At 44.0% G+C, this 23,408-nt stretch overlaps 1 protein-coding gene across 2 annotated transcripts; it reads left to right on the forward strand.

The window, feature by feature from the left end:
* The first annotated feature begins 140 nt into the window (after nucleotides 1–140).
* Nucleotides 141–16,915, forward strand: E2F8 (E2F transcription factor 8). 2 transcript variants are annotated; one of them, XM_047776142.1, is made up of 13 exons: nucleotides 141–402; nucleotides 1,613–1,738; nucleotides 3,763–4,041; nucleotides 4,385–4,541; nucleotides 5,468–5,782; nucleotides 6,283–6,444; nucleotides 8,402–8,539; nucleotides 10,087–10,290; nucleotides 10,606–10,693; nucleotides 10,944–11,454; nucleotides 15,146–15,278; nucleotides 15,401–15,795; nucleotides 16,159–16,915. In XM_047776142.1, the coding sequence occupies exons 2-13, from the start codon at nucleotides 1,724–1,726 to the stop codon at nucleotides 16,339–16,341; spliced, it is 2,580 nt and encodes an 859-aa protein (XP_047632098.1). In that variant the 5' UTR covers nucleotides 141–402; nucleotides 1,613–1,723; the 3' UTR covers nucleotides 16,342–16,915. The 2 variants fall into 2 exon arrangements, with proteins under 2 accessions (XP_047632098.1, XP_047632099.1); XM_047776143.1 differs by lacking the exon at nucleotides 141–402 and adding an exon at nucleotides 884–1,285.
* Nucleotides 16,916–23,408: the final 6,493 nt, after the last annotated feature.

Here is a 23,408-nt window from a genome sequence, read left to right on the forward strand (position 1 = left end):
GTTTCTGAACTTTTCCCCCAACTCTGCCTTGGGGGCGGGACCGGAGGGCGGTGCCTGCAAACTGATTCGCCACCGGCTCCTGTCTGGAGGCTCGGATTGGCGCGCGAGGTCCGGGGCCGGGAAGAGCGGGCGTGGGGGAGGGGAGCGGCTCTCCCCGCCCGCGGGATCAGCTCGCGCCGGGAGCGGGTTAATTTCAAATCGGGGGGCTTGACTGCTCTTGGACGGTCACGTTCCCTCTGCCCGCCCGCCGGCCCGCCAGTCCTGGTCCCGGCGTTTTCCCTCCGGCACCCACCTCGACACGGCATAAGGACAGACTGACTGCCCGACACGCGGGCTCCCGGGCCTGAGCGGGGAAGGGGTGCCGAGGAGCCCCGCTCAGCCCCCGTCGGCTCCAACTGTGAGGTAAACTGACAGGTCAGCGGGGCGCAGAGAGACGCTGCGCCCGGCCAGCCTGGCATCGGGAGAGGGCTTGGGAGGACAGCGGCAGCGGCGGCCGTTTCCCGCCTCTCGCTCCGCCGGGGGCCGTGGAGGGAGGAGCTGAGCTCCCGCGCAGAGGGGAGGGGGCGAGCGAGGGGGAGGGGCGGGGATGCCGTGGTTCCGGGCGCGGGTTTGCCCGCGCTCAAGCCCCGCGCTGCTAAGGGGCGGCACCGGCCACAGTAAGGCTTTCCGCGCCAAATTTTTAAATCGAAGGCGGAAGGTCCAGACCCGCCCCTGGGGCCGCCAACCAATCGCAGGCCCGCAGCTGGCACTCTCATTGGCCGAGAATCGTTGCCCTAGAAACCGCGAAGATGCGGTCCGGGAACTGCCTCGCTGGCGGCGCGCGGACTGGGCCCGGCGGGGGAGGGGCAGTTGGCCAGGCGCAAGGGGAAGTGCGCGGGGAGCGGAGCCGGTGGCGGCAGGGAGACTGTACCTGGTTGCCTTACTGAGCAAGTGCAGCCTTCCATGGTGGGCTCCAACACTGTGGCCGGAACTGGCCACCTGAATAGCGAGTGTACAGCGCTTTAAGGAAGCCGCATCTTTAAAGTCTTAAAAAAAAAAAAAAAAAAAGCAGTTGATCATAAGGCACTCTTTAAATGTCCAGAGTACGTTTGGAGCTTAAGGACTGAATTTGGAAGTTACCTATCAAGCTATTTCCCAAGACTTTACTGCTGAGCCTATGCACGTGCGTGTCAAGGGAGAAATTCCGGTAGCTAGATGCAGTCTTTTATCCAGATACTTGGGGTCCTATCTGTTTAGCTGGAACCTGGGCTCGTGCGCAGAGTCCTGAGCTCTGATCTGTGAACAGGTGGGTGCTTGTGCGTGCTACAGTCCACTCAGTGGGGTCTAGAGAATGGTTTTGCCTTCTCTAAAGGTGGAAGAGGGCTGTCACTAAAAATTCTGTGGGTTGCGTGAAGTCTCATGACAGCGGATCGGTTTGCTGAAGGAATTTACAAGCATTTGATGGCGATCTCTGCCCCGTGGGGGCTATCTGTGGTCGGGAATAAGATGTAAATGTAGGCTGTCAGTTTTCTTCAGCCTTTGTTTCAGAAGCCTGCGGTGTCCATGAAGGTATTTTCAACGGATCTCCTGCTTTCATTTTTCTCTAACTTTTTCTATTTCCTTCTTCTTTAAGGATATTAAACTTTTTAATTGGACTACCTGGACTACTTGAACCACCAGGATTTTAGGAAGAACTGCAGATTTTTCATTTTTAAAGAAACTAAATGTACGAGAAATTTACAGAATGGAGAACGAAAAGGTAACTTTTTAGCTTCAATATTCATCCATGCAGTTTTAAATGTAATATCATCCTAATTTAACTCCATAACTTTTCAGTATCCAATATTTTATTAATGCCACATCCTTTTTTGGTTAGCCCCTGTAAAAACCCAGAAAGAAAGGGGAAATTAAGTTTCGAAGAGAGGAAAATGTACCCAGAGTTAATCTTTCTAGCTTTTAATGGTTTGGTGGAAGTTTCAAAGAGATAAGCAGAGAGAAAAGTATTTTTGAGAATAATAAAAATTTGTTAGCTGCTTTATGATATTTCTGAGCCTTCTTGAAAACGGACATTCAGAAGGAGCACTTGATATGATTTGAGATTGGATTTCTTTTTAAGATAATATTCTACCAAATCAACAGTTTCCTTTAACTCTGAGGGCCACTGTCAGTGTGTCAGAGGATGTGTTAACTGATGTCCAAATACTGATAGGTTAAAAAAAAAAAATGAAATAGGAGTTCCCGTCGTGGCACAGTGGTTAACGAATCCGACTAGGGACCATGAGGTTACGGGTTCGATCCCTGGCCTTGCTCAGTGGGTTAAGGATCTGGCGTTGCCGTGAGCTGTGGTGTAGGTTGCAGATACGGCTCGGATCCCGCATTGTTGTGGCTCTAGTGTAGGCCAGTGGCTACAGCTCCAATTAGACCCCTAGCCTGGGAACCTCTATATGCCATGGGAGCGGTCCAAGAAAAGGCAAAAAGACATTAAAAAGAAAAAAGAAAAGAAAGAAATAGGCCAAATTTCTGAAAAGTTTTAGATATTAGTCAAATAAGACAATTGCTTCTGATGGTTAGAAGCGAAGGAGAGCAGCCTTGAGAAAAATCCTGTACTTGGATCAGCACCTTTCATGTGCACCTTCTCAGGAGAGTCCCCCCTTGGGTCCATTACACTGACTTCCCTGTAAGAACACCATAGTTGGATGGAGGAGATTCAGGTTCAAGTACTATGCAAACCTCTCTTAGCCTGAATGTCCTCTTCTGCAAAATTGGACTACAGGATTGGGTGAAAATACACATGGAAAAGCATTTGATGAATCCTAAGGAGTCACAGACGTAAAAAATAGTCCCACTAATCTTTGTTCCTAAAGCATTTTTAATTGAATCTATTCTTTCTACCATCCCAAGCATTTTCTTTGAAATAGATACAAATGGTAAGAATGTGTGAAGTCCCCCTTGGACAAAATTAGAAGAAACATAGTCTCCAGCAATCTTCACTGTGAGCTGCTGTTAATTTACCTTCTTCTGTCTGGGTGGCAGTTCAGCCCCTTCCAGGAACTAGCTTTGTGGTCTTGGGTTACTAATTTTACTTCTGTGGGTTCCATTTTCTCCATCTGCAGAGTGAAAGGATTAAATATTCAAAGAGCAGACTTTCTGATCGGAAATCCTGCTTGTTGGCACTCTGGATTTTGCTTGCTTTTGGATTTTGCCAGTGAGTCTTGACCACTTGCTAGCCCTCACCCTTGTTTCCTTGGCTCTCTGACACTTCTGCATCAGTGGTATTTTATTAAGTACCCACTCCATGCAGCTATTGTATCATGTGGACACACAGATGAATAGGACACGATTTCTGCGATGGAGATCTTTACTTATTACAGTGTCATTAGTAAAAATCATTCCAAGGAGTTTGGGATCACTTAAAATGATCAGTTCAAGGTATATAGAAATTCTTTGTTGTAACTTTGCAACTCTTCTCTAAATCTAAAATTATTTCAAAAACATTTTTTTAATTATACATCTTAAAGTTTTCTTTTTAAATTCTTAGAACATACGATGAAAGTTTTAAGTCCATGCTTTGTGAAAAAATTAAAAATAGGAAATTTAGCTATTAGAATGGCCAAGTGACAAGTGATCATTGGAATACAGTTATGAATTTAATCAACTCTACAACCTCACTAGGCATTTTTTCCTTAGCACCCCATTCTATTAATTATACAATTCCTAGAGTCAAGAGCTATCTGCTAAATCCTTCTGTACAGTGGATTTAATAATTTACTTGTTTTGAACCAGGAAAATCTCTTTTTCGAGCCACATAAAAGGGGACTGATGAAAACACCTCTGAAAGAATCTACTACAGCAAATATTGTGTTGGCAGAGATCCAGCCTGACCTTGGCCCTTTAACCACACCCACCAAGCCCAAGGAAATCTCCCAGGGAGAACCGTGGACACCAACAGCCAACCTAAAAATGCTCATCAGTGCCGTGAGCCCCGAGATCCGCAACAGGGATCAGAAAAGGGGTTTGTTCGACAACAGAAATGGATTACGTGAAGCCAAAGATTGTTTACATGTAGGTTTGCAGAGGACTGGATGGAGACCTGGGAATCTGGGGGTTGGGGTGGGGGGTTGTAGCTGTTGCAGAAGCAGCGAAAGTACAAAGCATCATCCTCTCCCCCCACCAGAGCACCTGAGCGCTTTGGACCCCATCAAATACAGCCCTGGGAATTCTGAACCTGTGGCTTATTTATGAACTGCTTCCCTTTCCGACCTGTCAAGCAGTTTATCCTGGCTCCCCACCTTTCCCCCCCCCCCCAATTTTGCCACTATTGAAGGAAATTGTGTATACGTCAGTCATTGAGCACCGGTGCCCCTAATCTTTCCGAATAAGACATTATTTACCTCTTCCTTTGTAGGAACACTTATCTGGAGACGAATATGAGAAATCCCAACCTAGCCGCAAAGAAAAAAGTTTAGGATTGTTGTGTCATAAGTTCTTAGCTCGATATCCCAATTACCCCAACCCTGCTGTGAATAATGACATTTGTCTTGATGAAGTCGCCGAGGAACTAAGTAAGTATGCAGAGAGCTCACCGAAATGCATACTCATGTTTTTCTTTTGTTTTTTGTCTTTTTAGGGCCGCACCAGCAGCACATGGAGGTTCCCAGGCTAGGGGTCGAATCGGAGCTATAGCTGCCAGCCTATACCACAGCCACAGCAATGCCAGATCCCAGCCTCGTCTGCAATCCACACCACAGCAACGCTGGATCCTTAACCCACTGAGCAAGGCCAGGGATCGAACCCGCATCCTCATGGTTCCTGGTCAGATTCGTTTCCACTGGGCCACCACAGGAACTCTGAAATGGATACTTCTTAAAGTGACTTTATAGACTCACTCCTTCAGACCCACACTCATCTAGCCAGTGTTTGTAATGACACAAATAAGGCCACAAGGAAATCTGTAAAGCCCTATTAATTTAAACATAAAAGGCCTACAGTTTCCAGTCTCAGTTAAGTCTTAAAACAGAAGCAGAAAATCACAATGGAGATTTTCTCAGACTGCATTTCCAATGCTCTGAAGCTTGAAAGGAAGGCAGCATTGTTTTACGACTTGTTTTATAAACAGCTACATCTCTGAACTTGCTCTGAACTGAGGAGCCAAGCTGTAGAATGATTTCTTCAGCTTGCAACGAGAATCAGCCTCTGGGTAGGAGCTGGGCTCTAGCCCTCCCTCTCAGTCAGCACTATTCTGAGGACCAGTGCAGTTTTCTGAGTGTTTGGCAAAAGTTACTGACCCCCCCCACCCCCTTTTATCTTCTGCCTATGGACTCAAATCTAATTACAGCTAAAAGGAAGTCCGTGGTAAATTTGGGGTACCTAAATAAAGTAATATAATCCAGAACCTACCAACTAGTAATCCATAGAAGAAAAAGGTATTCAATTCTGTGCGCATTACAAAATCTGATCCTAGTAACGTGCAATTGCTGGTTCTTTGCAGATGTCGAGCGCCGACGAATTTATGACATCGTCAACGTCCTAGAGAGTTTACACATGGTGAGCCGCCTCGCCAAAAACAGGTACACTTGGCACGGGAGACACAATCTCAACCAAACCCTTGGGACTTTGAAAAGCGTCGGCGAGGAGAACAAGTACGCCGAGCAGATTATGATGATCAAAAAGAAAGAGTATGAACAAGAGTTTGACTTTAGTAAGAGTTGCAGTATAGAGGATCCCATCATCAAATCAAACACTAGCCAGAACGGGCACCCGGACATGTGTTTTGTCGAACTCCCTGGAGTGGAATTTCGGGCAGGTGAGAGCTGGTATGGAAAAGCTCAGGGGGAGTTCCCTTTGTGGCTCAGCAGTTAATGATCCTGACTAAGATCCATGAGGATGTGGGTTCAGTCCCTGGCCTCGCTCAGTGGCTTAAGGATCTGGCGTTGCCGTGAGCTGTGGTGTAGGTGGCAGATGTGGCTCAGATCTGGTGTGGCTGTGGCTGTGGCAGAGGCCAGCAGCTGTAACTCCGATTGGACCCCTAGCCTGAGAACTTCCATATGCCGCAGGTGCGGCCCTAAAAAACTAACTAAATAAATAAATAAATTTAAAAAGAAAAGAAAAGCTCAGGGGCTGGGTGCCTCTCCTACATCTAAAGAAAAGTTTCCTTCAGGAACCCTGCTTGGAGCTGCTGTTTTTAACGTGAAAATGCTACATGTCAACTATGTGATCAGGTTGTGATATTTTTAGCCTTGTTACTTTAGAAATCACTTGTCCCTTCATGAATTTTAATTCTCTGATCCTTATCCTTCTCCAAAGCCTCTGTAAACAGCCGCAAAGACAAGTCTTTAAGAGTAATGAGCCAGAAATTTGTGATGCTGTTTTTGGTATCAACACCTCAGATAGTAAGCCTGGAAATTGCTGCCAAGATTTTAATTGGTGAGGACCACGTGGAAGATTTGGATAAAAGCAAGTTTAAAAGTAAGTGGCACGACTGCCGTGGACTTTTGGACCTACCCTTAAATGATGAAATCTCGGTTATTAGCTAGTTTCCAAATACATTTGCTATATACACAGGTCACTTCTGGTTATGCTTTTGTATCTTCACTTCTCCCCAGAAGCCATGATGATACAGCTTTAGCAGACTTTAGGATGCAGAGATAGGTATATAACGACTCTTATCTGACACTTTGGCTTATACAGTTCTTAAATGTTACCTCATTTGACACTGTAACATTGTCCTCATTTTACGGCTGTAGCATCTGTAGTCTCTGAAGTCTTGAGTGAGTAGTAAATTGTAAAGTGGGACTAGAACCCATGTCTCTGCTCTTTCCACTGACTCTCATATTCCAGGATGTAAATAACTTCTCACATGGTCCCCAGAAGTGATCTGCAGCACAGTTGGCTCACCATTTTGTTTTTTGGGTTTTTCTTTTTTTTTAATTTTTACTTTTTTCAATGTATATTTTATTGATTTATTTTGCTTTTTAGGGCTGCACCTGCAGCATATGGAGATTCCCAGGCTAGGGATCAAATCAGAGCTACAGTTGCCAGCCTGTGCCACGGCCACAGCAAGGCAGGATCTGTGCCGCACCTGCAGCATATACCACAGCTCACAGCAAAGCCAGATCCTTAACCCACTGAGCGAGGCCAGGGATTGAACCTGCAGCCTCATGGTTCCTAGTTGGATTCGTTTCTTCTGCGCCACGACGGGAACTCCATGGCTCGCCATTTTGAAAGAGTGGCTTCAGCCAGAACATCAGTTCTAAGTTGGAAAGAGATCATAAATTAGGTTCCTAACACAGCTCTGCTCTTACCTTCTTTGCAGGAACCCCCACAAAGAAGCGTAGAGAGAGGGTGTGGAAAGGAGTGCTCAGCAGATGGGAAGGGGCCCATCTCTCCTGGGGGCATTAGCAAACCTCCAGGTAGGGCAGAGGCTGGCCTGGACTTGAGTCACTCGGGGGACTGGCTGACTGTTGAGCCACAGCACAGGCTGAAGGGTACCTGGGAGCTCTCACACAGACCCCCTCCCAGCCCTGTGAAGCTGTCCCATGCAAGTAAACTCAGCCATCCCCAGGGTGATAGTATCTCTATAAAGACCAGACGACTAGAGATTAAAGCAATAACACTGGCAATTGGCTTGGGAGAGCTGTCATTTCAGAAAACACATCCCGATCCTATCAATGGGCTGCCTGCTTCCTCTGAGTCACCAGACACTTTTCAGCTCCCCATTTCATTGGTTAGTCACAGCCCTGGAAACTATTCCAGAACTGCAGATGTATAATTTGCTGAATCCCTAGGGAATTCAGAACCTTCTAGCATGGCTGCGAAGGAGAGGCTCAGTTTGTAACTTTATACTGTCAAGCTGAAGTAAAGGCAGACTTTTTGTAACACAACTTTTAAAACATGTAAGATTTATAGAATTAACTATGCTTTGCCTATTACATATGGACAGTCTACAAACTTATACACTTTGATGGGCTATAGAATTTTCCATGCTTATGATATTAAATAAATCTTATTTTTTGAACCATCACAAGCAGGAAAGCAATACACTTAGCATTGATGCATTATTTCTATTTGTTCATAAACTTCTCTTGAATCCTCCTTAGGAGATGCCCAATAATGGTAACTTATTATTAGGAAATCTATAACGTGGTTCCCATTAGGGTGATCTCATTGAGTCATTGTTCCTTTTTCAACATGTGCTTTTTTAATTTCAAAATTCAGCATCAGCAGTAACTGCATCTTTTCAATATTTAAAACTTTTTTGTTTTAATTAAAGCAGTTTCATTAGGAGAACTTTAAAAGGTCATATTTTTCTCTAACATTGATGGTTAGAATAGCTCTTTGAATATACATGAAATCCTTATGAAGAGAAGTCCTTTAATCTTTCATTATTCTATTTAAGTGACATATATACTTTTTTTCCCCCCAGCAAAAATTAGGAGGTTGTATGATATAGCTAATGTTCTGAGTAGCCTGGATCTTATCAAGAAAGTTCATGTTACAGAAGAAAGAGGCCGAAAACCAGCTTTTAAATGGACAGGCCCAGAAATTAGTCCAAATCCCAGTGGTATGTATTTGTTTTCTTTCACTCATTGTTTCATTATTTTGAATTAATGCACATTTGCAGATATTTTCCCTTTCCCTTCCTACCTGCACTCCCACCTGGAAAGAACATATATAGAAGTGACTGAAAAGACAATTAAAGATGAGTGCCACTCTGAAAAGTTTGGCGTCTGGCTTCCTCAGCAACCCAAGGTCCATAACCACCGCATACCCTGTACAGTACAGTAGGTAGAATCTGTATGAAAGGATTGGAGAAAGTTGAAAGCGTCACAAAATATGAGATAATACTGCTGTCATTATTATGTTTGTCAGTGACCAAAACTGAAGTCTGTGCATGTGGAAAATATGAAATGAATTCATTCTAGTATCCATGTTCTAGTCTCTAACCCAACGCTGGGATTCGGACGCTTTGTATTTCACCAAGATCCCTACCCAGAAGTGTTGGAAAGTCACAGAAACACACATAGGCCATGGAGGCAGAGGAAGACCTAGGTTCCAATCCCAGCTCTGCCACTTATCAGCTGTGCGGCCTTAGGCAGATTACGTCTCCAAAGCTCAGGTTCCTCACCCACAAATGAAAAGAACGGGAATGCCTTTGTGAGGTTATTGTGATATGGGATATAACCTCACAGAGAGGTCCTTTGGTGCACAGATTCGGAGGACAGGCTCTAGGCCAGGCTAACTGGGGTCATAACCCAGGCCCACATTCTACAAGTTGAGAGACTGTGAGTCAGTTGGTTAATGTCTAAAATGTCTCTGAAAGGGGAGAGGCATCTCCTAAGAAGTCCCTACCTAAGTTGTGGAGAGTATATTAGTCCGTTCAGGCTGCCAAAGCAGAGTACCACTGACTGGGTGGCTTGTAAACCACAGAAATTTACTTCTCACTGTTCTGGAAGCTGGGAATTCCAAGATGAAGGAGCTGACAGATTCAAGATCTGGTGAGGCCCTGCTTTCTATTTCTAGACAGCCGTCTTTTCAGCATAACCTCACATGGTGGAAGGGGACTAGGGAGCTCTGTGGGGTCTCTTTTATAAAAGCACTAACCCTATTCAAGTGGGCTCTGCCCTCCTGACCTAAGCATCTCCCAAAGGCCCCACCTCCCAATGCCATCATATTGGGCATTAGGTTTCAACATATGAATTTGGGGAGGGGGTAGGGGGTGGTAGAAGCACAAACATTCAGTCCACAGCAGTGAGGGTCACCATATTTCATCAAATTAAGATTCCACTCATTCTGAGATGCACGGTATTTTATATATCGATAAGAAAGAAAAGCCACTGCAATCATGCTTTAGCACACTGCAGGTTATAAGGTACGGTGGGATTCAGAGATGTTAAAGTGTGAAATAATTTCATTATTAAAGGAAACTCATTTAATAATAAACAAGGTTTTGTAGGTAAAGCCCGTCAAACAGTATCTGGCACACAGTAGGTGCTCTCTAACTGTTGCTACTTTAATTCCTAAAATCATTTGAGAACGGTACTCTGACTTCATCCCCCAGAAGGAAGCCAATCCACCTGTGTCTTCACACACTGTCCTTTTCGATGTCAGGTCTCAGCCCAGTCCTTCCCTTTACTCCCTCTGATTTGGAAGTGAGGCGGCCTTCAAAAGAGAACTGTGCCAAAAACCTCTTTTCCACACATGGGAAACCAAACTTCACTCGACACCCATCTCTCATCAAACTGGTAAAGAGCATAGAAAGTGATCGGAGAAAGATAAATTCCGCTCCCAGTAGCCCTATCAAAACCAACAAAGGTATGTTTTCCATCATGTCAGGGCTCTGCTTGGAAGAATGCCTTTTTATCTGACTTTTTAGCTTACTTGATCCCTAAGGAACTTGCTGGAGAATTGTTTCAATTTCCATATTCCCAAACCCGCTTGAAGCCTAACTTATACATGAATTAAGGGATAAAAAAGTGACTTGTAGGGTTTATCATTTTAATTGCTGTGTGATGTTGTGGGTAGCACCTATTTTCTGTTGCTCTGACTTTAGTGATGTTAACATCTGCGTGAACATTTATTCTCTTGCTTTGACCAACTCCCCCCCCCACCTCCTTTTTATTTTACCAGCTGAGAGTTCTCAGAATTCTGCGCCTTTCCCGAGTAAAATGGCCCAGCTCGCAGCTATTTGCAAAATGCAGTTAGAAGAGCAATCAAGGTAGGCCGGCAACGCTCTTGAGTAACAGGATACGGTACTTTACGTTGCATCATCAGGACTAGTTATTTTATGTAAGAATGGGCCTTGGAAACTAGTGCAATAATCTTTTCTCTAACTCATACAGAATCATTACAGAAACTATATGCTCGTTCCATAAATGCACAGCATCAGTCTGGGGCAGTCTAAAGTGGTAGAACATTTTAGAGAAAATGTGTTTCCATTGTGTCACATTTTAAATCTTATCTTTTAGTGAACCCAGAAAAAAAGTGAAAGTCCAACTGGCAAGATCTGGGCACTGCAAGCCCGTGGCCTCTCTGGACACTCCAGCAAATGCTGAGCTGGAGATGACGGCGCCGTCCCTCATCCAGCCTCTGGGGGTGCTCCCCCTCATCCCCAGCCCATTGTCATCGGCACTGCCCGTGATCCTACCTCAGGCCCCTTCGGGCCCATCCTATGCCATCTACTTGCAGCCTGCCCAAGCCCAAAGCGTGACATCGCCCCAAGGCCCAAGACCCTCGGTCTGCCCCACCCCCTCTTCTAAAGCTACAGGATCAAAAGACTCCACCGATGCCACCACTGAGAACGCAGCCAGTGATGCGACCAAGTGCAGTGCCTCTACCAGGCCGGAGAGACAAGGGCCAAAGAACCGAGATAGGGAGCCTGCTGGAGAAAGGGGCTCAAAGAGAGCAAGCCTGCTCGAGGACGGTGGTTCCAAAAAGAAATTTAAAGAAGACCTGAAAGGACTTGAAAATGTCTCCGCAGTAAGTACAGCCTTGCCCCATGCGAAGCATTGGGAACTCCCCAGTTGATGAGAGGATCTGCTGGCTGGTGAAATTTCCCAGAGAGGAGAGCAGTCCCTCAGAAACAGGGAGCTGGCTGTTGCTCAGCATCCCGTAATCCAAACAAGGCCTCTGACGGCTAATCCCCAGACTGGGATGACGGCAGGGACAGTTTTAACCTTTGGAGGAAGGGATTATTTGCTCTTTTTAAAGCACCGTGGGTGGTTGTCCTTAAGTCCATTTCTCTGTCACACGCTGGAATGCAAACACCTGTCATGAAAGTCTTAAATAATTGACAAGCAGACGTAACCCCAAATGAATGGATTGGGTGCACAGGGTACCCTTAACTCCTGCTCTCTGACTCATTTCCTTGATGTTTGTTTGATGTCATGTAACTGGCATCTGGTGCCTAGAGAAGAAACTGACCCCCCTCCCCTGTTTTTACTTTCTACCTTAAAATTTAAGTCAAAATTTCTATTGTGTGTAAATAGAAAAATCAAACTTAGCTTGGCAAATTTTAGGTGTATCCGACACATGGGTTTCCTAGAGATTTTCAATGTCCTAGACAATTTTTTTCCTCGATGGAGTTTAACTCAGGAAGGAATTTACATTTATTGGATGGCTTCCCACATACCAGACAGCAGAAGTATGAGGCACTTGTACATACATTATCTCATTTTCCTCCCTTAGGACAATTATATGTGAAAGGTATCGTCACCAAATCAACAAACACCACCAAGTGTGGAAGCAGAAGTTAAATCTCTCCCTTTGTCTCTACTGTGAAACTCAAGTTATTTCGTCTCTCTACATCTTGCTTTTCCACATCTATAAAGAATTTGTTCTGGAGTTCCCTTCGTGGCTCAGCAGTTAACAAACCTGACTAGGATCTATGAGGATTCGGGTTCAAACCCTGGCCTCGCTCAGTGAGTTAAGGATCCGGCATTGCCGTGAGCTGTGGTGCAGGTCGCAGACATGGCTTGGATCCTGTGTTGCTGTGGCCGTGGTATAGGCTGGCAGCTGTAGCTCCTATTCAACCCCTAGCCTGGGAACTTCCATATACTGCAGGTGCAGCCCTAAAAAGAAAACAAACAAACAAAAATTTGTTCTGCCAGTTTTTCCTATCATCTTCTGTGTGTAAAGCATACCACTCTGGATAAAACCAAACCCAGCACCTGCTTTTGGGAATGGTTGCTTTTGAGCCCTCGCCCCAGGGCCATATTACAGTTTTTGTGCAGTTAAGTGAATTTATTACATGATGTTATATAGAAAGAGATTTGTGATCCTTTTAAGGCACCATATAATCTGAAGGGTATTATCTGTAACTGTGGTTATTAAGGAGGCTTTAGAGTTTGTCAAATCTTCCCTGAGGATGGCCTCATGGTAACCATTCAAAACATCTATTATCTTAGCAGAGTATCATTTTGCATTTAATATCCATGCTAGGAGGAAAATCACAAGGTTTTGGCCTGATTCGATTTTCTGGGAGGTCCATAATCTCTTTGGGCCAATGGGTATGATTTAATAATGGCCTCCTGTTGCTCACTTAAGTTATTCAGCATTAGGGTTTTCACGGGATAGATTCTTCCCATCCCCTGCTTCTTTTTTCATCTCTGACTTCCTTTTAACTATTTCTTTTTAGCCTGAACTAAAAGAGCAGAACAGAGAAAGTGAGGAACTCATGTGTCAATTCATTCAGCAAACATTTACTGAGAACCTACACGGCTGGGGGTGGAGAGAGAACAGTATACAAATAAACACACACCTCTCAGGGGTGGATGATAAGAAATATGGTGAAAATAAAACAGGATGGTGTCACAGGAAGAGAGGACAGAAGTGCTAGCATAGGCTGGATAAAAAGATGCTCAAGTTAAACTCTGACCCATTCTGCCATCTTGCTAATTTAATCCAAGTTTTTGTTTTGTTTTGTTTTTTTAAGGAATTAGTATTATAGGTGGAGAAATTTTGTGATGAATGCTGTTTGTAGAAAATGGAGAAATAATTATTATGACAGTATTACAGATTTTGCTAGAGATTTGAAAAGAGTTAAATCAGCAACCAGGAAAACTCAGGCCACGAGCAAAGAGCAGCTATTTGTAAAACACCTAAAGCTGCCCCTTAAAAATTCTGTATTCCCACAGGCTTCAAGGAACCCACTAGAAAAGATATTGAATAAAAGCAAACATCTAAAAAACAACACTGAACATTTGTGATACCCTTTAGCTTTGTGGATTCTGATTTCACTGGTTCCTAAGGAAAAAGACGGTTCCTATTAATAGCTAGATCAAAGCACAGACTGCTGTTTTGACAATGGAGAGAAGAAAGATCTGGATGGAGATAAAAGAAGGGCCCCTGGTTTACAAGAGCTGCTTTTGGCTTTTCCCAGTCCTGCTCACGGTAAGGCTGAGCAGACTTTACAGGCGGCTCAGCCACCCATGTAGGTTCTCTTCTGTTTGCAAAAGTACAGCAGGCATAGTGGGGACACACACAACCCAACTTGCTGCGCATTTCTGTTGAATATAACTTTATTGCCTAAAGCTTTGGCTGCATGACAGTTGGGTGTCTGCTATGAATTAATCAGTTCCCTTTTTTTATTTGTAAGTTTTGAATCCTGCTGCCTTGCCTTTTCATTTGTATATGGTAAGAGGGTTTGCCTGATATCATTAGAACATAAAGTACTAGGGGGAAAATCTACAGTTCTGTAATTCCTTTGTTTTGAATCAAAAATCAAACTTTTTTTTTTTTTTTGTAAAGGACAAGATAGTAAATGTTTTTGGCTTTGTGGGCCAGGTGGTCTCTCTTGCACCTATTCAAATGGGCCGAAAAAATAGGAAAAATAGGAATGCATCCATAGATATTACATAAATAAATGAATGGGCAAGGCTATGTTCAAATACAATTTTATTTACAAAAACAGCCAGAAGGCTGTATTTTTGGCCTATGGTTTGGCATTCCTTTTCTCTGAATCAACATTTCCTAACCTCTTTTCCTTGAATCCCGATGCTACCAAAGATTAGTTGCTGAATAGCCTGGGAAATGTTACAAGCTGAATGTGCCCTTGGAGATTTACAATGTATGCCATCAGAAAAGTCCCACAGAAACTCTGTAATAAAGACACCATCTTCCTTTGTTTAATTCAGCATTTCCAAAACATACTTGACTATGAGTCAGCTAGTGCCTGCTTGCATCCCAGAGAACCTGGGTCCCTAGAATACTCTTTGGGAGACACCACCCTACGTAATTCAAGGGCAATCAGATAATAACACAGCAGTGCCATTTCTAGGTCGAGCTGCGTTAGACTTGTTCTGACAGCACCACATCGTACCAAGAGGTATGGTAGCAGGACGTAGGATGTCGGTGTCACGGGGGTGTGCTGGGTGAATCTGCCTTAAGCAGGCTCAGTGCTAGCTTTAGGACACTTCAGGATCACAGATCTTAGGCTCCGTGGTATTTAAGAAACACACGGTTTGTATTATTCAAGAGGAGTGTTGGAATGGGAGGGAGGGATATTGTCTTCACAGAGCCCTATACCTGGCCTGCCCGCGGTCCACACCCTTGGAGGCTTTGGTCTGATGAGACAAACCACCACCCAGGGATATTAGTCCTGGAAGAGGCACCCGGCCACTTTTCTTCCTGCTTGTGTGTGTAAAATAAACCCTTCCTCCTTGTTTTCTAGACCTTGTTCCCATCAGGATACCTAATCCCTCTCACCCAGTGCTCAACCCTGGGGGCAGAATCCATTTTGTCTAGTAAAGAAAACTCAGGTACACTTTCCCCAAACCACAGGATCTACAGCTCCCCAATCGCAGGTGAGTGTACGTAAAACACTGTTCAAACGTGGGTCATTCTCAAGTTCACTTAAGCGCTTGGACGCTTCTCGGACAAAGGCCTGTGCTTTTAAGATATTCTCCACCCCCCCTTTTCTTTCCAGGTGTTATTCCAGTGACATCCTCCGAACTCACTGCTGTTAATTTTCCCTCTTTTCATGTAACACCTTTGAAGCTAATGGTCTCACCAACTTCCGTGGCGGCCGTCCCCGTGGGGAACAGCCCGGTTCTCACTTCGAGCCACCCTGTTCCCGTCCAGAACCCGAGCTCAGCCATTGTAAACTTCACCCTGCAGCACCTGGGGCTCATCTCCCCCAGTGTGCCGGTGTCCGCCAGTCCTGGGCCCGGCACTGTTCCCGTGTCTCCAAGAATAGAGGCTGTTAGTGTCGCACCAGAAAATGCAGGCGCTCAGCAAGGAAGGGCCACCAAGTTTGACACTCCAGTCCCGGGCCAGAACCAAACAAATGGACAATCAGTGGCTGTGATGGGGGCACAGCAGGTGAGAGCATTTCCATTTTAATTTATCTTTTCCCTTGGTTTTATTAAGTCCCACATACCAGTATCATGGGAGACTCATTTTTGCTTTTCTTCTTTGGGAGAATGAGGAGATTAAAGGCCTGCCTTCCTTCCAAACCCAGGAAGAGTGCCCCAGGCAGCTGTATTATTGAGCTATCATGAGCTTTCTGTCTCACCTTAACAAAAATAATTGAGAGTGTGAAATTCATCCAGGCTTACCTAGCAGATTTCAGGTCATGCTAGGCTCCTACCGGGTGATGATCTTCCTGGTCCAGTTTTCTAAGGCAGCCAGGACATCTCTGTCTCTGTGGTCTTGACATGTCTCCATTTCTGTCTTTCCAACCAGCCTGTTCCTGTGACACCCAAAGGGTCTCAATTAGTGGCCGAAAGTTTCTTCCGTACCCCAGGCGGACCAACGAAGCCGACCGGCTCAGCCTATGTGGATTTTGATGGTGCTGATAAAACCTCCATAGCATCTCTCTTTGTCCCACAGCGAAAACTGGAAGTCTCAACGGAGGATGTCCCCTAAAGGACAGATGTGGCTTCATTTAATTTTCTAAAGAGTTCTTTAAGAGAGAAGATGTTACTCAGACTGATTGAGAGAACACATTCTCTGAAAATACTGTAAATATGTTGGGAGTTTACGTAATTTCAAAACAGACACTTGTTTTCATACTTATACATACACTCACACATATAAATATATATTTGTATTAAGCTACATTCAGCTATCAGTCTTACAAAATAAAAGTAAAATGTTGAACTAAGGTATAATAACTTCCAGGGAGGAAGATTCATTTCTTTCAGCTGTGCCTCTACTATTATGCAGAATAACTGTGTTAAAGTTTACTTCCCTTTTGTGAATCTGTGACAGGCCTAACAGCATTTTCTTCAACTGTGCACAAAGAAAACGCTGTGATGTATAATATTGTATTTTTAAATAGAAGGGCTGTAGCTATATTTTTTTGTAATTGCTTTAATCCGTTGTGGTTGCAGTATGTCTTTGTAAAGTTCGCAACAATCCTCAATCACGTCCATGGAAAAATTATTTATAAAATGTATTTTTAATCATAAGTTGTTCAAATTAAAACTTTTCTAAAATATATTTTGGGAAAGCAGCAGTAAGGATTCTGATTGCCTCCACACTCAAGGAACTACCACATCAAACCCTCCATGAGCTTCAAGAGAAGGAATGAGCTATGATGTGTTGAGCATGCATCTCCTTGATCCTATTGTTACGCATCAAATTGTACCTTAAGAATTGACCTGTACCTTTCCTGGTCTGGGTCTTAAAGGATCATCACAATATCTACTCCCTGCATGTTTATTATGTGCCAGGTACTGTGCTACACATTTTTAAAGCATGGCTTCTACAAACTAGGACAATGAGGTCACTGAGGCTCCCAGAGATTAAAGCAGCAAGTCCAAGGTCATGCTGTGTGTGCATGCAAGGACTTAACTCATGTCTTTGCCCTCTTTAGTCACTACCTATCTGCTTCCAGCTGCATGCCCAGCAGCTCTAGTAGGAACAAAGCACATTGTTTCAAGGGTAATCTGTGCATCTATAAGCTCACCACCTTTCAAACAGATGTGTTTTGTTTGCACAACCTTGTACAGCTACGACATTACAAAAGGGACCCCCTTCTTTCACACCACTAGAGAACCAGTATGAACTGATTCTCCAAAGTACCTCTGCCTTTGCATTTATTATTTATTTATTTATTTGCTATTTAGGGTTGTACCCACGACATATGGAGGTTCCTAGGCTAGGGGTCAAATCAGAGCTACAGCTGCCAGCCTACACCACAGCCGCAGCAACGTGCAATCCAAGCCGTGTCTGTGACCTGTACCACCGCTCACAGCAACGCCAGATCCTCACTGAGCGAGGCCAGGGATCAAACTTGCAACTTTGTCATTACTAGTCACATTCAGTTCCATTGCACCCCAACAGGAACTCCTGCCTTTGCATTTATAAACCTACTTGGAGGGTGTGTGAATGGCTCTTGATATAAGAAATGGCTCCCGCCTTTAGGGTGTTTATAGTACTGTTGAGGAAGACGGTATGTACATACCAAAAAAAAAAAAAAGTGAAGAAAGAGCATTTCCATGCAATCAAGAGAAGTTACCAGATATAGACAAAGATACAATTCAGTGGAGGCTACTACATGAATTGCATACAGAATTGAGAGAAACAACCCATACAGACAGTTGCTGTAGCTCCTAGGAGATGAAGCTCCTGACATCCCCTCCTGCTCCCCTATAGCTGAGCTGGAGGCCACGTTTTGTTCTGTCCCTCTTCAGGTCTCCATGTGGAGGGGTATCTCCCTGGGGAAAACAGATGCACAGAAAGAAAGGAGGGATGGTCCGACCGAGTTCTGCCATTCAGATTCATAAGGTTGCCCCGTAACCCCCATCTCCTGGCATTCAGGCGCTTGTGTATCCCCTCCCCTTGACCGTGGGTAGGACCTGTGACTTCCTTCTAACCAACAGGATACAGTAAAGGTGATGGGGGCTGGGGGTAGGGGAGGTTGTGAGTGTGTCTACATGATTATGTGCCTGCCTTGCTGGCTTCGAGGAACCCGAATGACCATGTCTGGGGAGCCCAACAAAGGAACTGTGAGCAGTTGTTGGAGCTGAGGATGGCCTATCACCAACAACCAGCAAGAAACCAAAACCCTCAGTCTACAAGGAACTGAACGTGCCAACAATCCGAGAGAGCTTACAAGCAGGTGCTTTCCCCAGAAAGCCATTTTCTTTCCTCATTTTTTTTTTTTTTTTGTATGTACATACTGTCTTCCCCAACAGTACTATAAGCACTCTAAAGGCGGGACCTCAGATGAGACCACAGCTCTAACTGACACTTTGATTGCAGCCTTATGAGATCTTACGCAGGGAACTCAATGAAGCCATTCTGAGACTCCTGTCCCACAGAAACTGTGATATAGAAATTAGTGGTGTTTGAAGATGCTAAGTTTGCAGTGACATCATCTTATAGCAGATAACTAATACAACTACATTTCCAACTAGCGTTCATAAATGTCTTCTTGCATTTGTTATTGTTCATTGGTTTTATAGGCATTCACAGAAATAAACATCACAGGGATATAGTAACTCCCAAGGCTTTCATGAGAGAATCACTGTCCATTTTTAAAGCTGAAAGCAACTTTAGAGATGCCAGATTGGAGTTCCGTCATGGCTCAGGGGAAATGAATCTGACTAGCATCCATGAGGATACAGGTTCGATCCCTGACCTCACTCAGTGGGTTAAGGATCCCACATTGTTGTGGCTATGGTGTAGGCCAGTGGCTATAGCTCTGATTCAACCCCTAGCCTGGGAAGTTCCATATGCCGCAGGTGCAGCCCTAAAAAGAAAAAAAAAAAAAAAAAGGTGCCAGGTAGTAGCCCAGTAGTGGACAAAGTTACCTGCCTAGCATGAAATTTCTTCCCTCAAACTGCCTCCTGAATTTCTTCTTAAAGAACCAGGTGGAGCCCAATAGACTATAACTGGGGATCCCAACCCACATCTACCAAGAATAGGCTTGTCATCCTCAGACTTCCTGTGTGGCTCACAAGAATAGGCTTGTCATCCATCTAAGCCAACCTCCCTGGAATTTGATGTTCCATTTCGCCCTAACAGTGGCATTCTTACCATTCTATCTTGGCTGCAAGATTGTCGCTGGAGTTCCTGCTTAAGACATGGCACCTGCCTGTGTTCAAGCCTGATTTTCAGTCATCCACTGATTCTGTGCATCTTTGTTATCCTTCCAAGAAGTTTCCTTTACATCAAGCTGCCAATCCTACCTGTGGCTGGTAACCAAAGGACTCTTAGCAAATCACAGAGTGAAACCCAGAGCCAAAGCTTCCCACTTCTCAGACCAGTTAATTCTCTGGTCCCTGGGCCTGGTGAAATCTAGTCAAAGACTGGAAGAAGCCTTAATAAATGCTTATCTCACCAGAAAATGCAAACAAGTCGTGCATATTCAAGTGAATGCACATGCCGTTTAAAATACCTAAAAAGGTAATAATTTGAAGAAGAGAGCAAGTAACCCAGGGAGCTAGAGTAATAGAATGTGATGCAAAAAAAAAGAGCGAAAGAAATGCCTAAACACAGCTTTAAAACAAGTTTGCCTCATCCTTGTCCTTTTCAAGCGATTGGTGTTTCTGCAGATAAAGGATAAAGAGATTTTCAGAATTTAAGCAGATAAGCTGTCTGAGCAATCCTATTAATTATATAGAAGAGTGTGGGTTGACTGCAGATTCTTTGCAGTATTTATCACCCACTGGTAGTTTTTAAATCATGAGAGCCTAAAATAACAGATAAACTAGAAAGAAAAGTGTCATTGTTTTAGGTTGAAAAAAAGAAGTATCAACCTTTCAATCAACTTTTAAAGAAGTGATTTTATATTTCAACGTCCTATTGAGCACATTCAGGTCAATTACTTGTTCAGCTGGATCAGCAACTAAATTGGACTTGTCATGATTGTCAACAATTTGTAGAAAAATAGGTAGGGAATCTATTCTCAGTGTCCTTCAGCAGTCAAGAAATTAACTACATTTCTGAAAGTCTGCAAGAGAATGTTCCATATTCCAGGAGTTAGGCTCAGAGTCTGTCTTGCCCCATATATACTGAATTCTATTTTTAAAATATTTATTCTGGTTCAACCCCAGATTTTGTCACCAAAAAAAAAAAAGTATACAATTTTTACCACAGGCTCAATACTGTTATGCAAAACAATGTCAATTACACTAATTTTGACAGTAAAAGATCTTCTGTGTGTGAATATTTCACAAGTTTATCCTGAATAAAATTATTTTGTTTTAGTTCCTATTAATTAAAACATTTCTAGGAGTTCCCGTTGTGGCTCAGCAGTGAGGAACCCGGCTAGTATCTATGAGGATGCAGGTTTGATCCCTGGCCTCACTCAGTGGCTTGAACATCTAGCATTTCTGTGGCTGTGGTGTAGGCTAGCAGCTGCAGCTCTGATGTGACCCAGGGCTTGGGAGCTTCCGTATGCCACAGGTGCAGCCCTAAACAGCATAAATAAATAGATAAATAAATAAATAAATAAATAAATAAATAAATCTAAAATGATAATATAGTTTTCCAGTTTCCTAAACAGAGTACTTTGAATATAAGCTTTTCTTCATGTTTCAGAAACTTGTGAGCACATTTTCTTAAATTAAAATTCAATAAACAAATAATTTAGTCTATCTATGATACTAGAGGTCCTCAAGGGCTATTAAATATGTAGGTTTGTGATCTCCTCAGGCCTCCAAAACATGATGCTTTTCAAGTTCTTTTTTACGGTTCTCTGTCTCTAACTTTTTTGTTTTGTCTTTTTGTCTTTTTAGGGCTGCGCCCGCGGCATATGGATGTTCCCAGGCTAGGGGTCGAATCAGAGCTGTAGCTGCCGACCTACACCACAACCACAGCAACAGCAGATCCTTAATGCACTGAGCGAGGCCAGGGATCAAACCCGCGTCCTCATGGATTTTTAGTCGGGTTTGTTAACCACTGAGCCACGACAGGAACTCCTCTCTGTCTCTAACTTTGATATGAGCCCCAACTTGCCTCCTCCCTCTAACCCCACAATGAATCTCTTTTCTAACCCAGGAAAACCCAAGGATTTCAGGGGAACTGACATCACCACACTCACTTTTATAAACCATTCCGAGTCAATGGATCACTAACTACTTAAAGAGCGCTGTGTTTTTCTCCTGGCGGGGGCGGGGGGGAAGGCCATGAGCTTCATCTCAGGTGTTTCTTGTGCCAAACAGTGGTCTCTCACTGTCCACACAAATCCAAATTTGTTGATACTGAGAATCTGGGACGTAACAGAGTCCCAGGAATGCTGAATGTAAATGATATATTCATGATCAAAACAACACTCAGGCATTTCTACACAGAGATATTCTGAGAAATAACACAACCCAGATATACTAGGGGGAAAGGGTGGGATTGGAGAAATCAAAAGGATCACTTTTTTTTTTTAAATCCTTTTTAGAGCTGTACCTGCAGCATATGGAAGTTCCCGGGCTTGGGGCGGAATTGGAGTGGCAGCTGGAGCCTACACCACAGCAACACCAGATCTGAGCCACATCTGTGACCTACACAGCATTCTGCAGCAATGCCAGATGCTTAATCCACTGAGCGAGGCCAGGGATAAACCCACATCCTCATGGATACTACGTCAAGTTCTTAACCCCCTGAGCCACAATGGGAGCTCCTCAAAGGAATCACTTTTATTTAACATCTACTACTACACTTACTCCACAAGAATATTATGAGGTGGTTACTACCAGCCCCATTTTACAAATGAAGAAGCAAACATGTAGCTTCTCAGGAAGCATAAGGAATGTGTCCCAAACACACAGTAAGTGTGAAAAGGCAGGACACATGGTGCAGATCATCCTGGCAACAAAGCTGTTCTGATTCCAGGGCACCACATCCCAGTGCTCCATCCCACTAAAGCTATCCCATGTTTTCAGACTGTGGTGAAACGGGCTGATTCCAGATTGTTCATGACAAACAAGAACAGAGCTTCAGGACCATCACTCTCAAGGCATGACAGCGATTTCTATTTCAGGCTCTCTACCTATAGTGATGAATGTTGTATCAGGTTGCTCAAGCCAGAACACTGTCTCATAGAAACCCCTTCGTGTTGAGCTTATGCTTCGGAGTTCACCAAGAGAGGATGGCCTCGCTCCTCAGATTGGTTGCTGCAAACTCATCCTTTCAAGCCTTCACTCTCCCAGCTCCCCCTGCAATGGTGCAAGGTCTAATTCCTGTAAAAAATCCCTTATGGCATAACTCATCCTGGTTCTGCTTCCATGATTTAACCCTAACTATACAGTACCATGCAGCCATGCAGTACATTTGAAAGGATAAGGGGTGGAGGGAGTTCCTGGGGTTGTCAGGGGCTGTCTAGTTCCCAATACACAGAGACTAGGATTTGCCAGTACGCTAGCACTTTATAAATTATGGGTCATTTTGGTTGCAAATATTTTCATAACCGCAAATGCAGGAGCTAAAGCATTTTTAGGTCAAAGTGCCCTTTACAAATGCACTGCATGGAACTCAGCCATTGCCCACTGCAGCTATCTGATCTGGTTCAATTACGATGCCAGCAGACTTCACATCCAAGATCTCACCTGCCTTAGCTCAGTCAGATAGATAGTGTGCGGCTTAGGAGCCAACTTCTGGCTTCTAATCCCAGCTACGACCCCCTAAATAAGGTACCTAACCTCTCAGGGCTAGTTTCCTTTTCTATCATCAGAGAAGTGAGCTCAAGGAAATGATTTCTGAGGTCCCTTCAAAATAAATTTTTTATGAAACGCAAATTTAAAGTCATTAGCGAGTCCTAGCCCAGAAGCAGAAACTGCACTCAACCAAAAGAAGTTTGTCAAATACATGGAAAAGGGATAATCTAGGGGAAAAAGGAGACACTTAATGAAACCACTAATTCTCAGACCTGAGGATGCATGGTCTTCCTTCTGGCTAACACCACATAAAGCAGATTTAGAATCATTGCTGCTGTGATTGCAAGAAGTTGTCATTTCTAGGAAACTAATCTTACATGTTGGGAGTCCATTCGT

This window comes from Phacochoerus africanus, chromosome 4 (assembly GCF_016906955.1).
Source record: "Phacochoerus africanus isolate WHEZ1 chromosome 4, ROS_Pafr_v1, whole genome shotgun sequence".
NCBI lineage: Eukaryota > Metazoa > Chordata > Mammalia > Artiodactyla > Suidae > Phacochoerus > Phacochoerus africanus.

Excerpts from the sequence above, each read along its gene's own strand:
- E2F8 (XM_047776142.1), top strand. Across the intron at positions 4,042-4,384 it reads AAGCCAAAGATTGTTTACAT|GAACACTTATCTGGAGACGA; the intron begins GTAGGTTTGCAG and ends CTTCCTTTGTAG. Across the intron at positions 6,445-8,401 it reads GGATAAAAGCAAGTTTAAAA|CAAAAATTAGGAGGTTGTAT; the intron begins GTAAGTGGCACG and ends TTTTCCCCCCAG.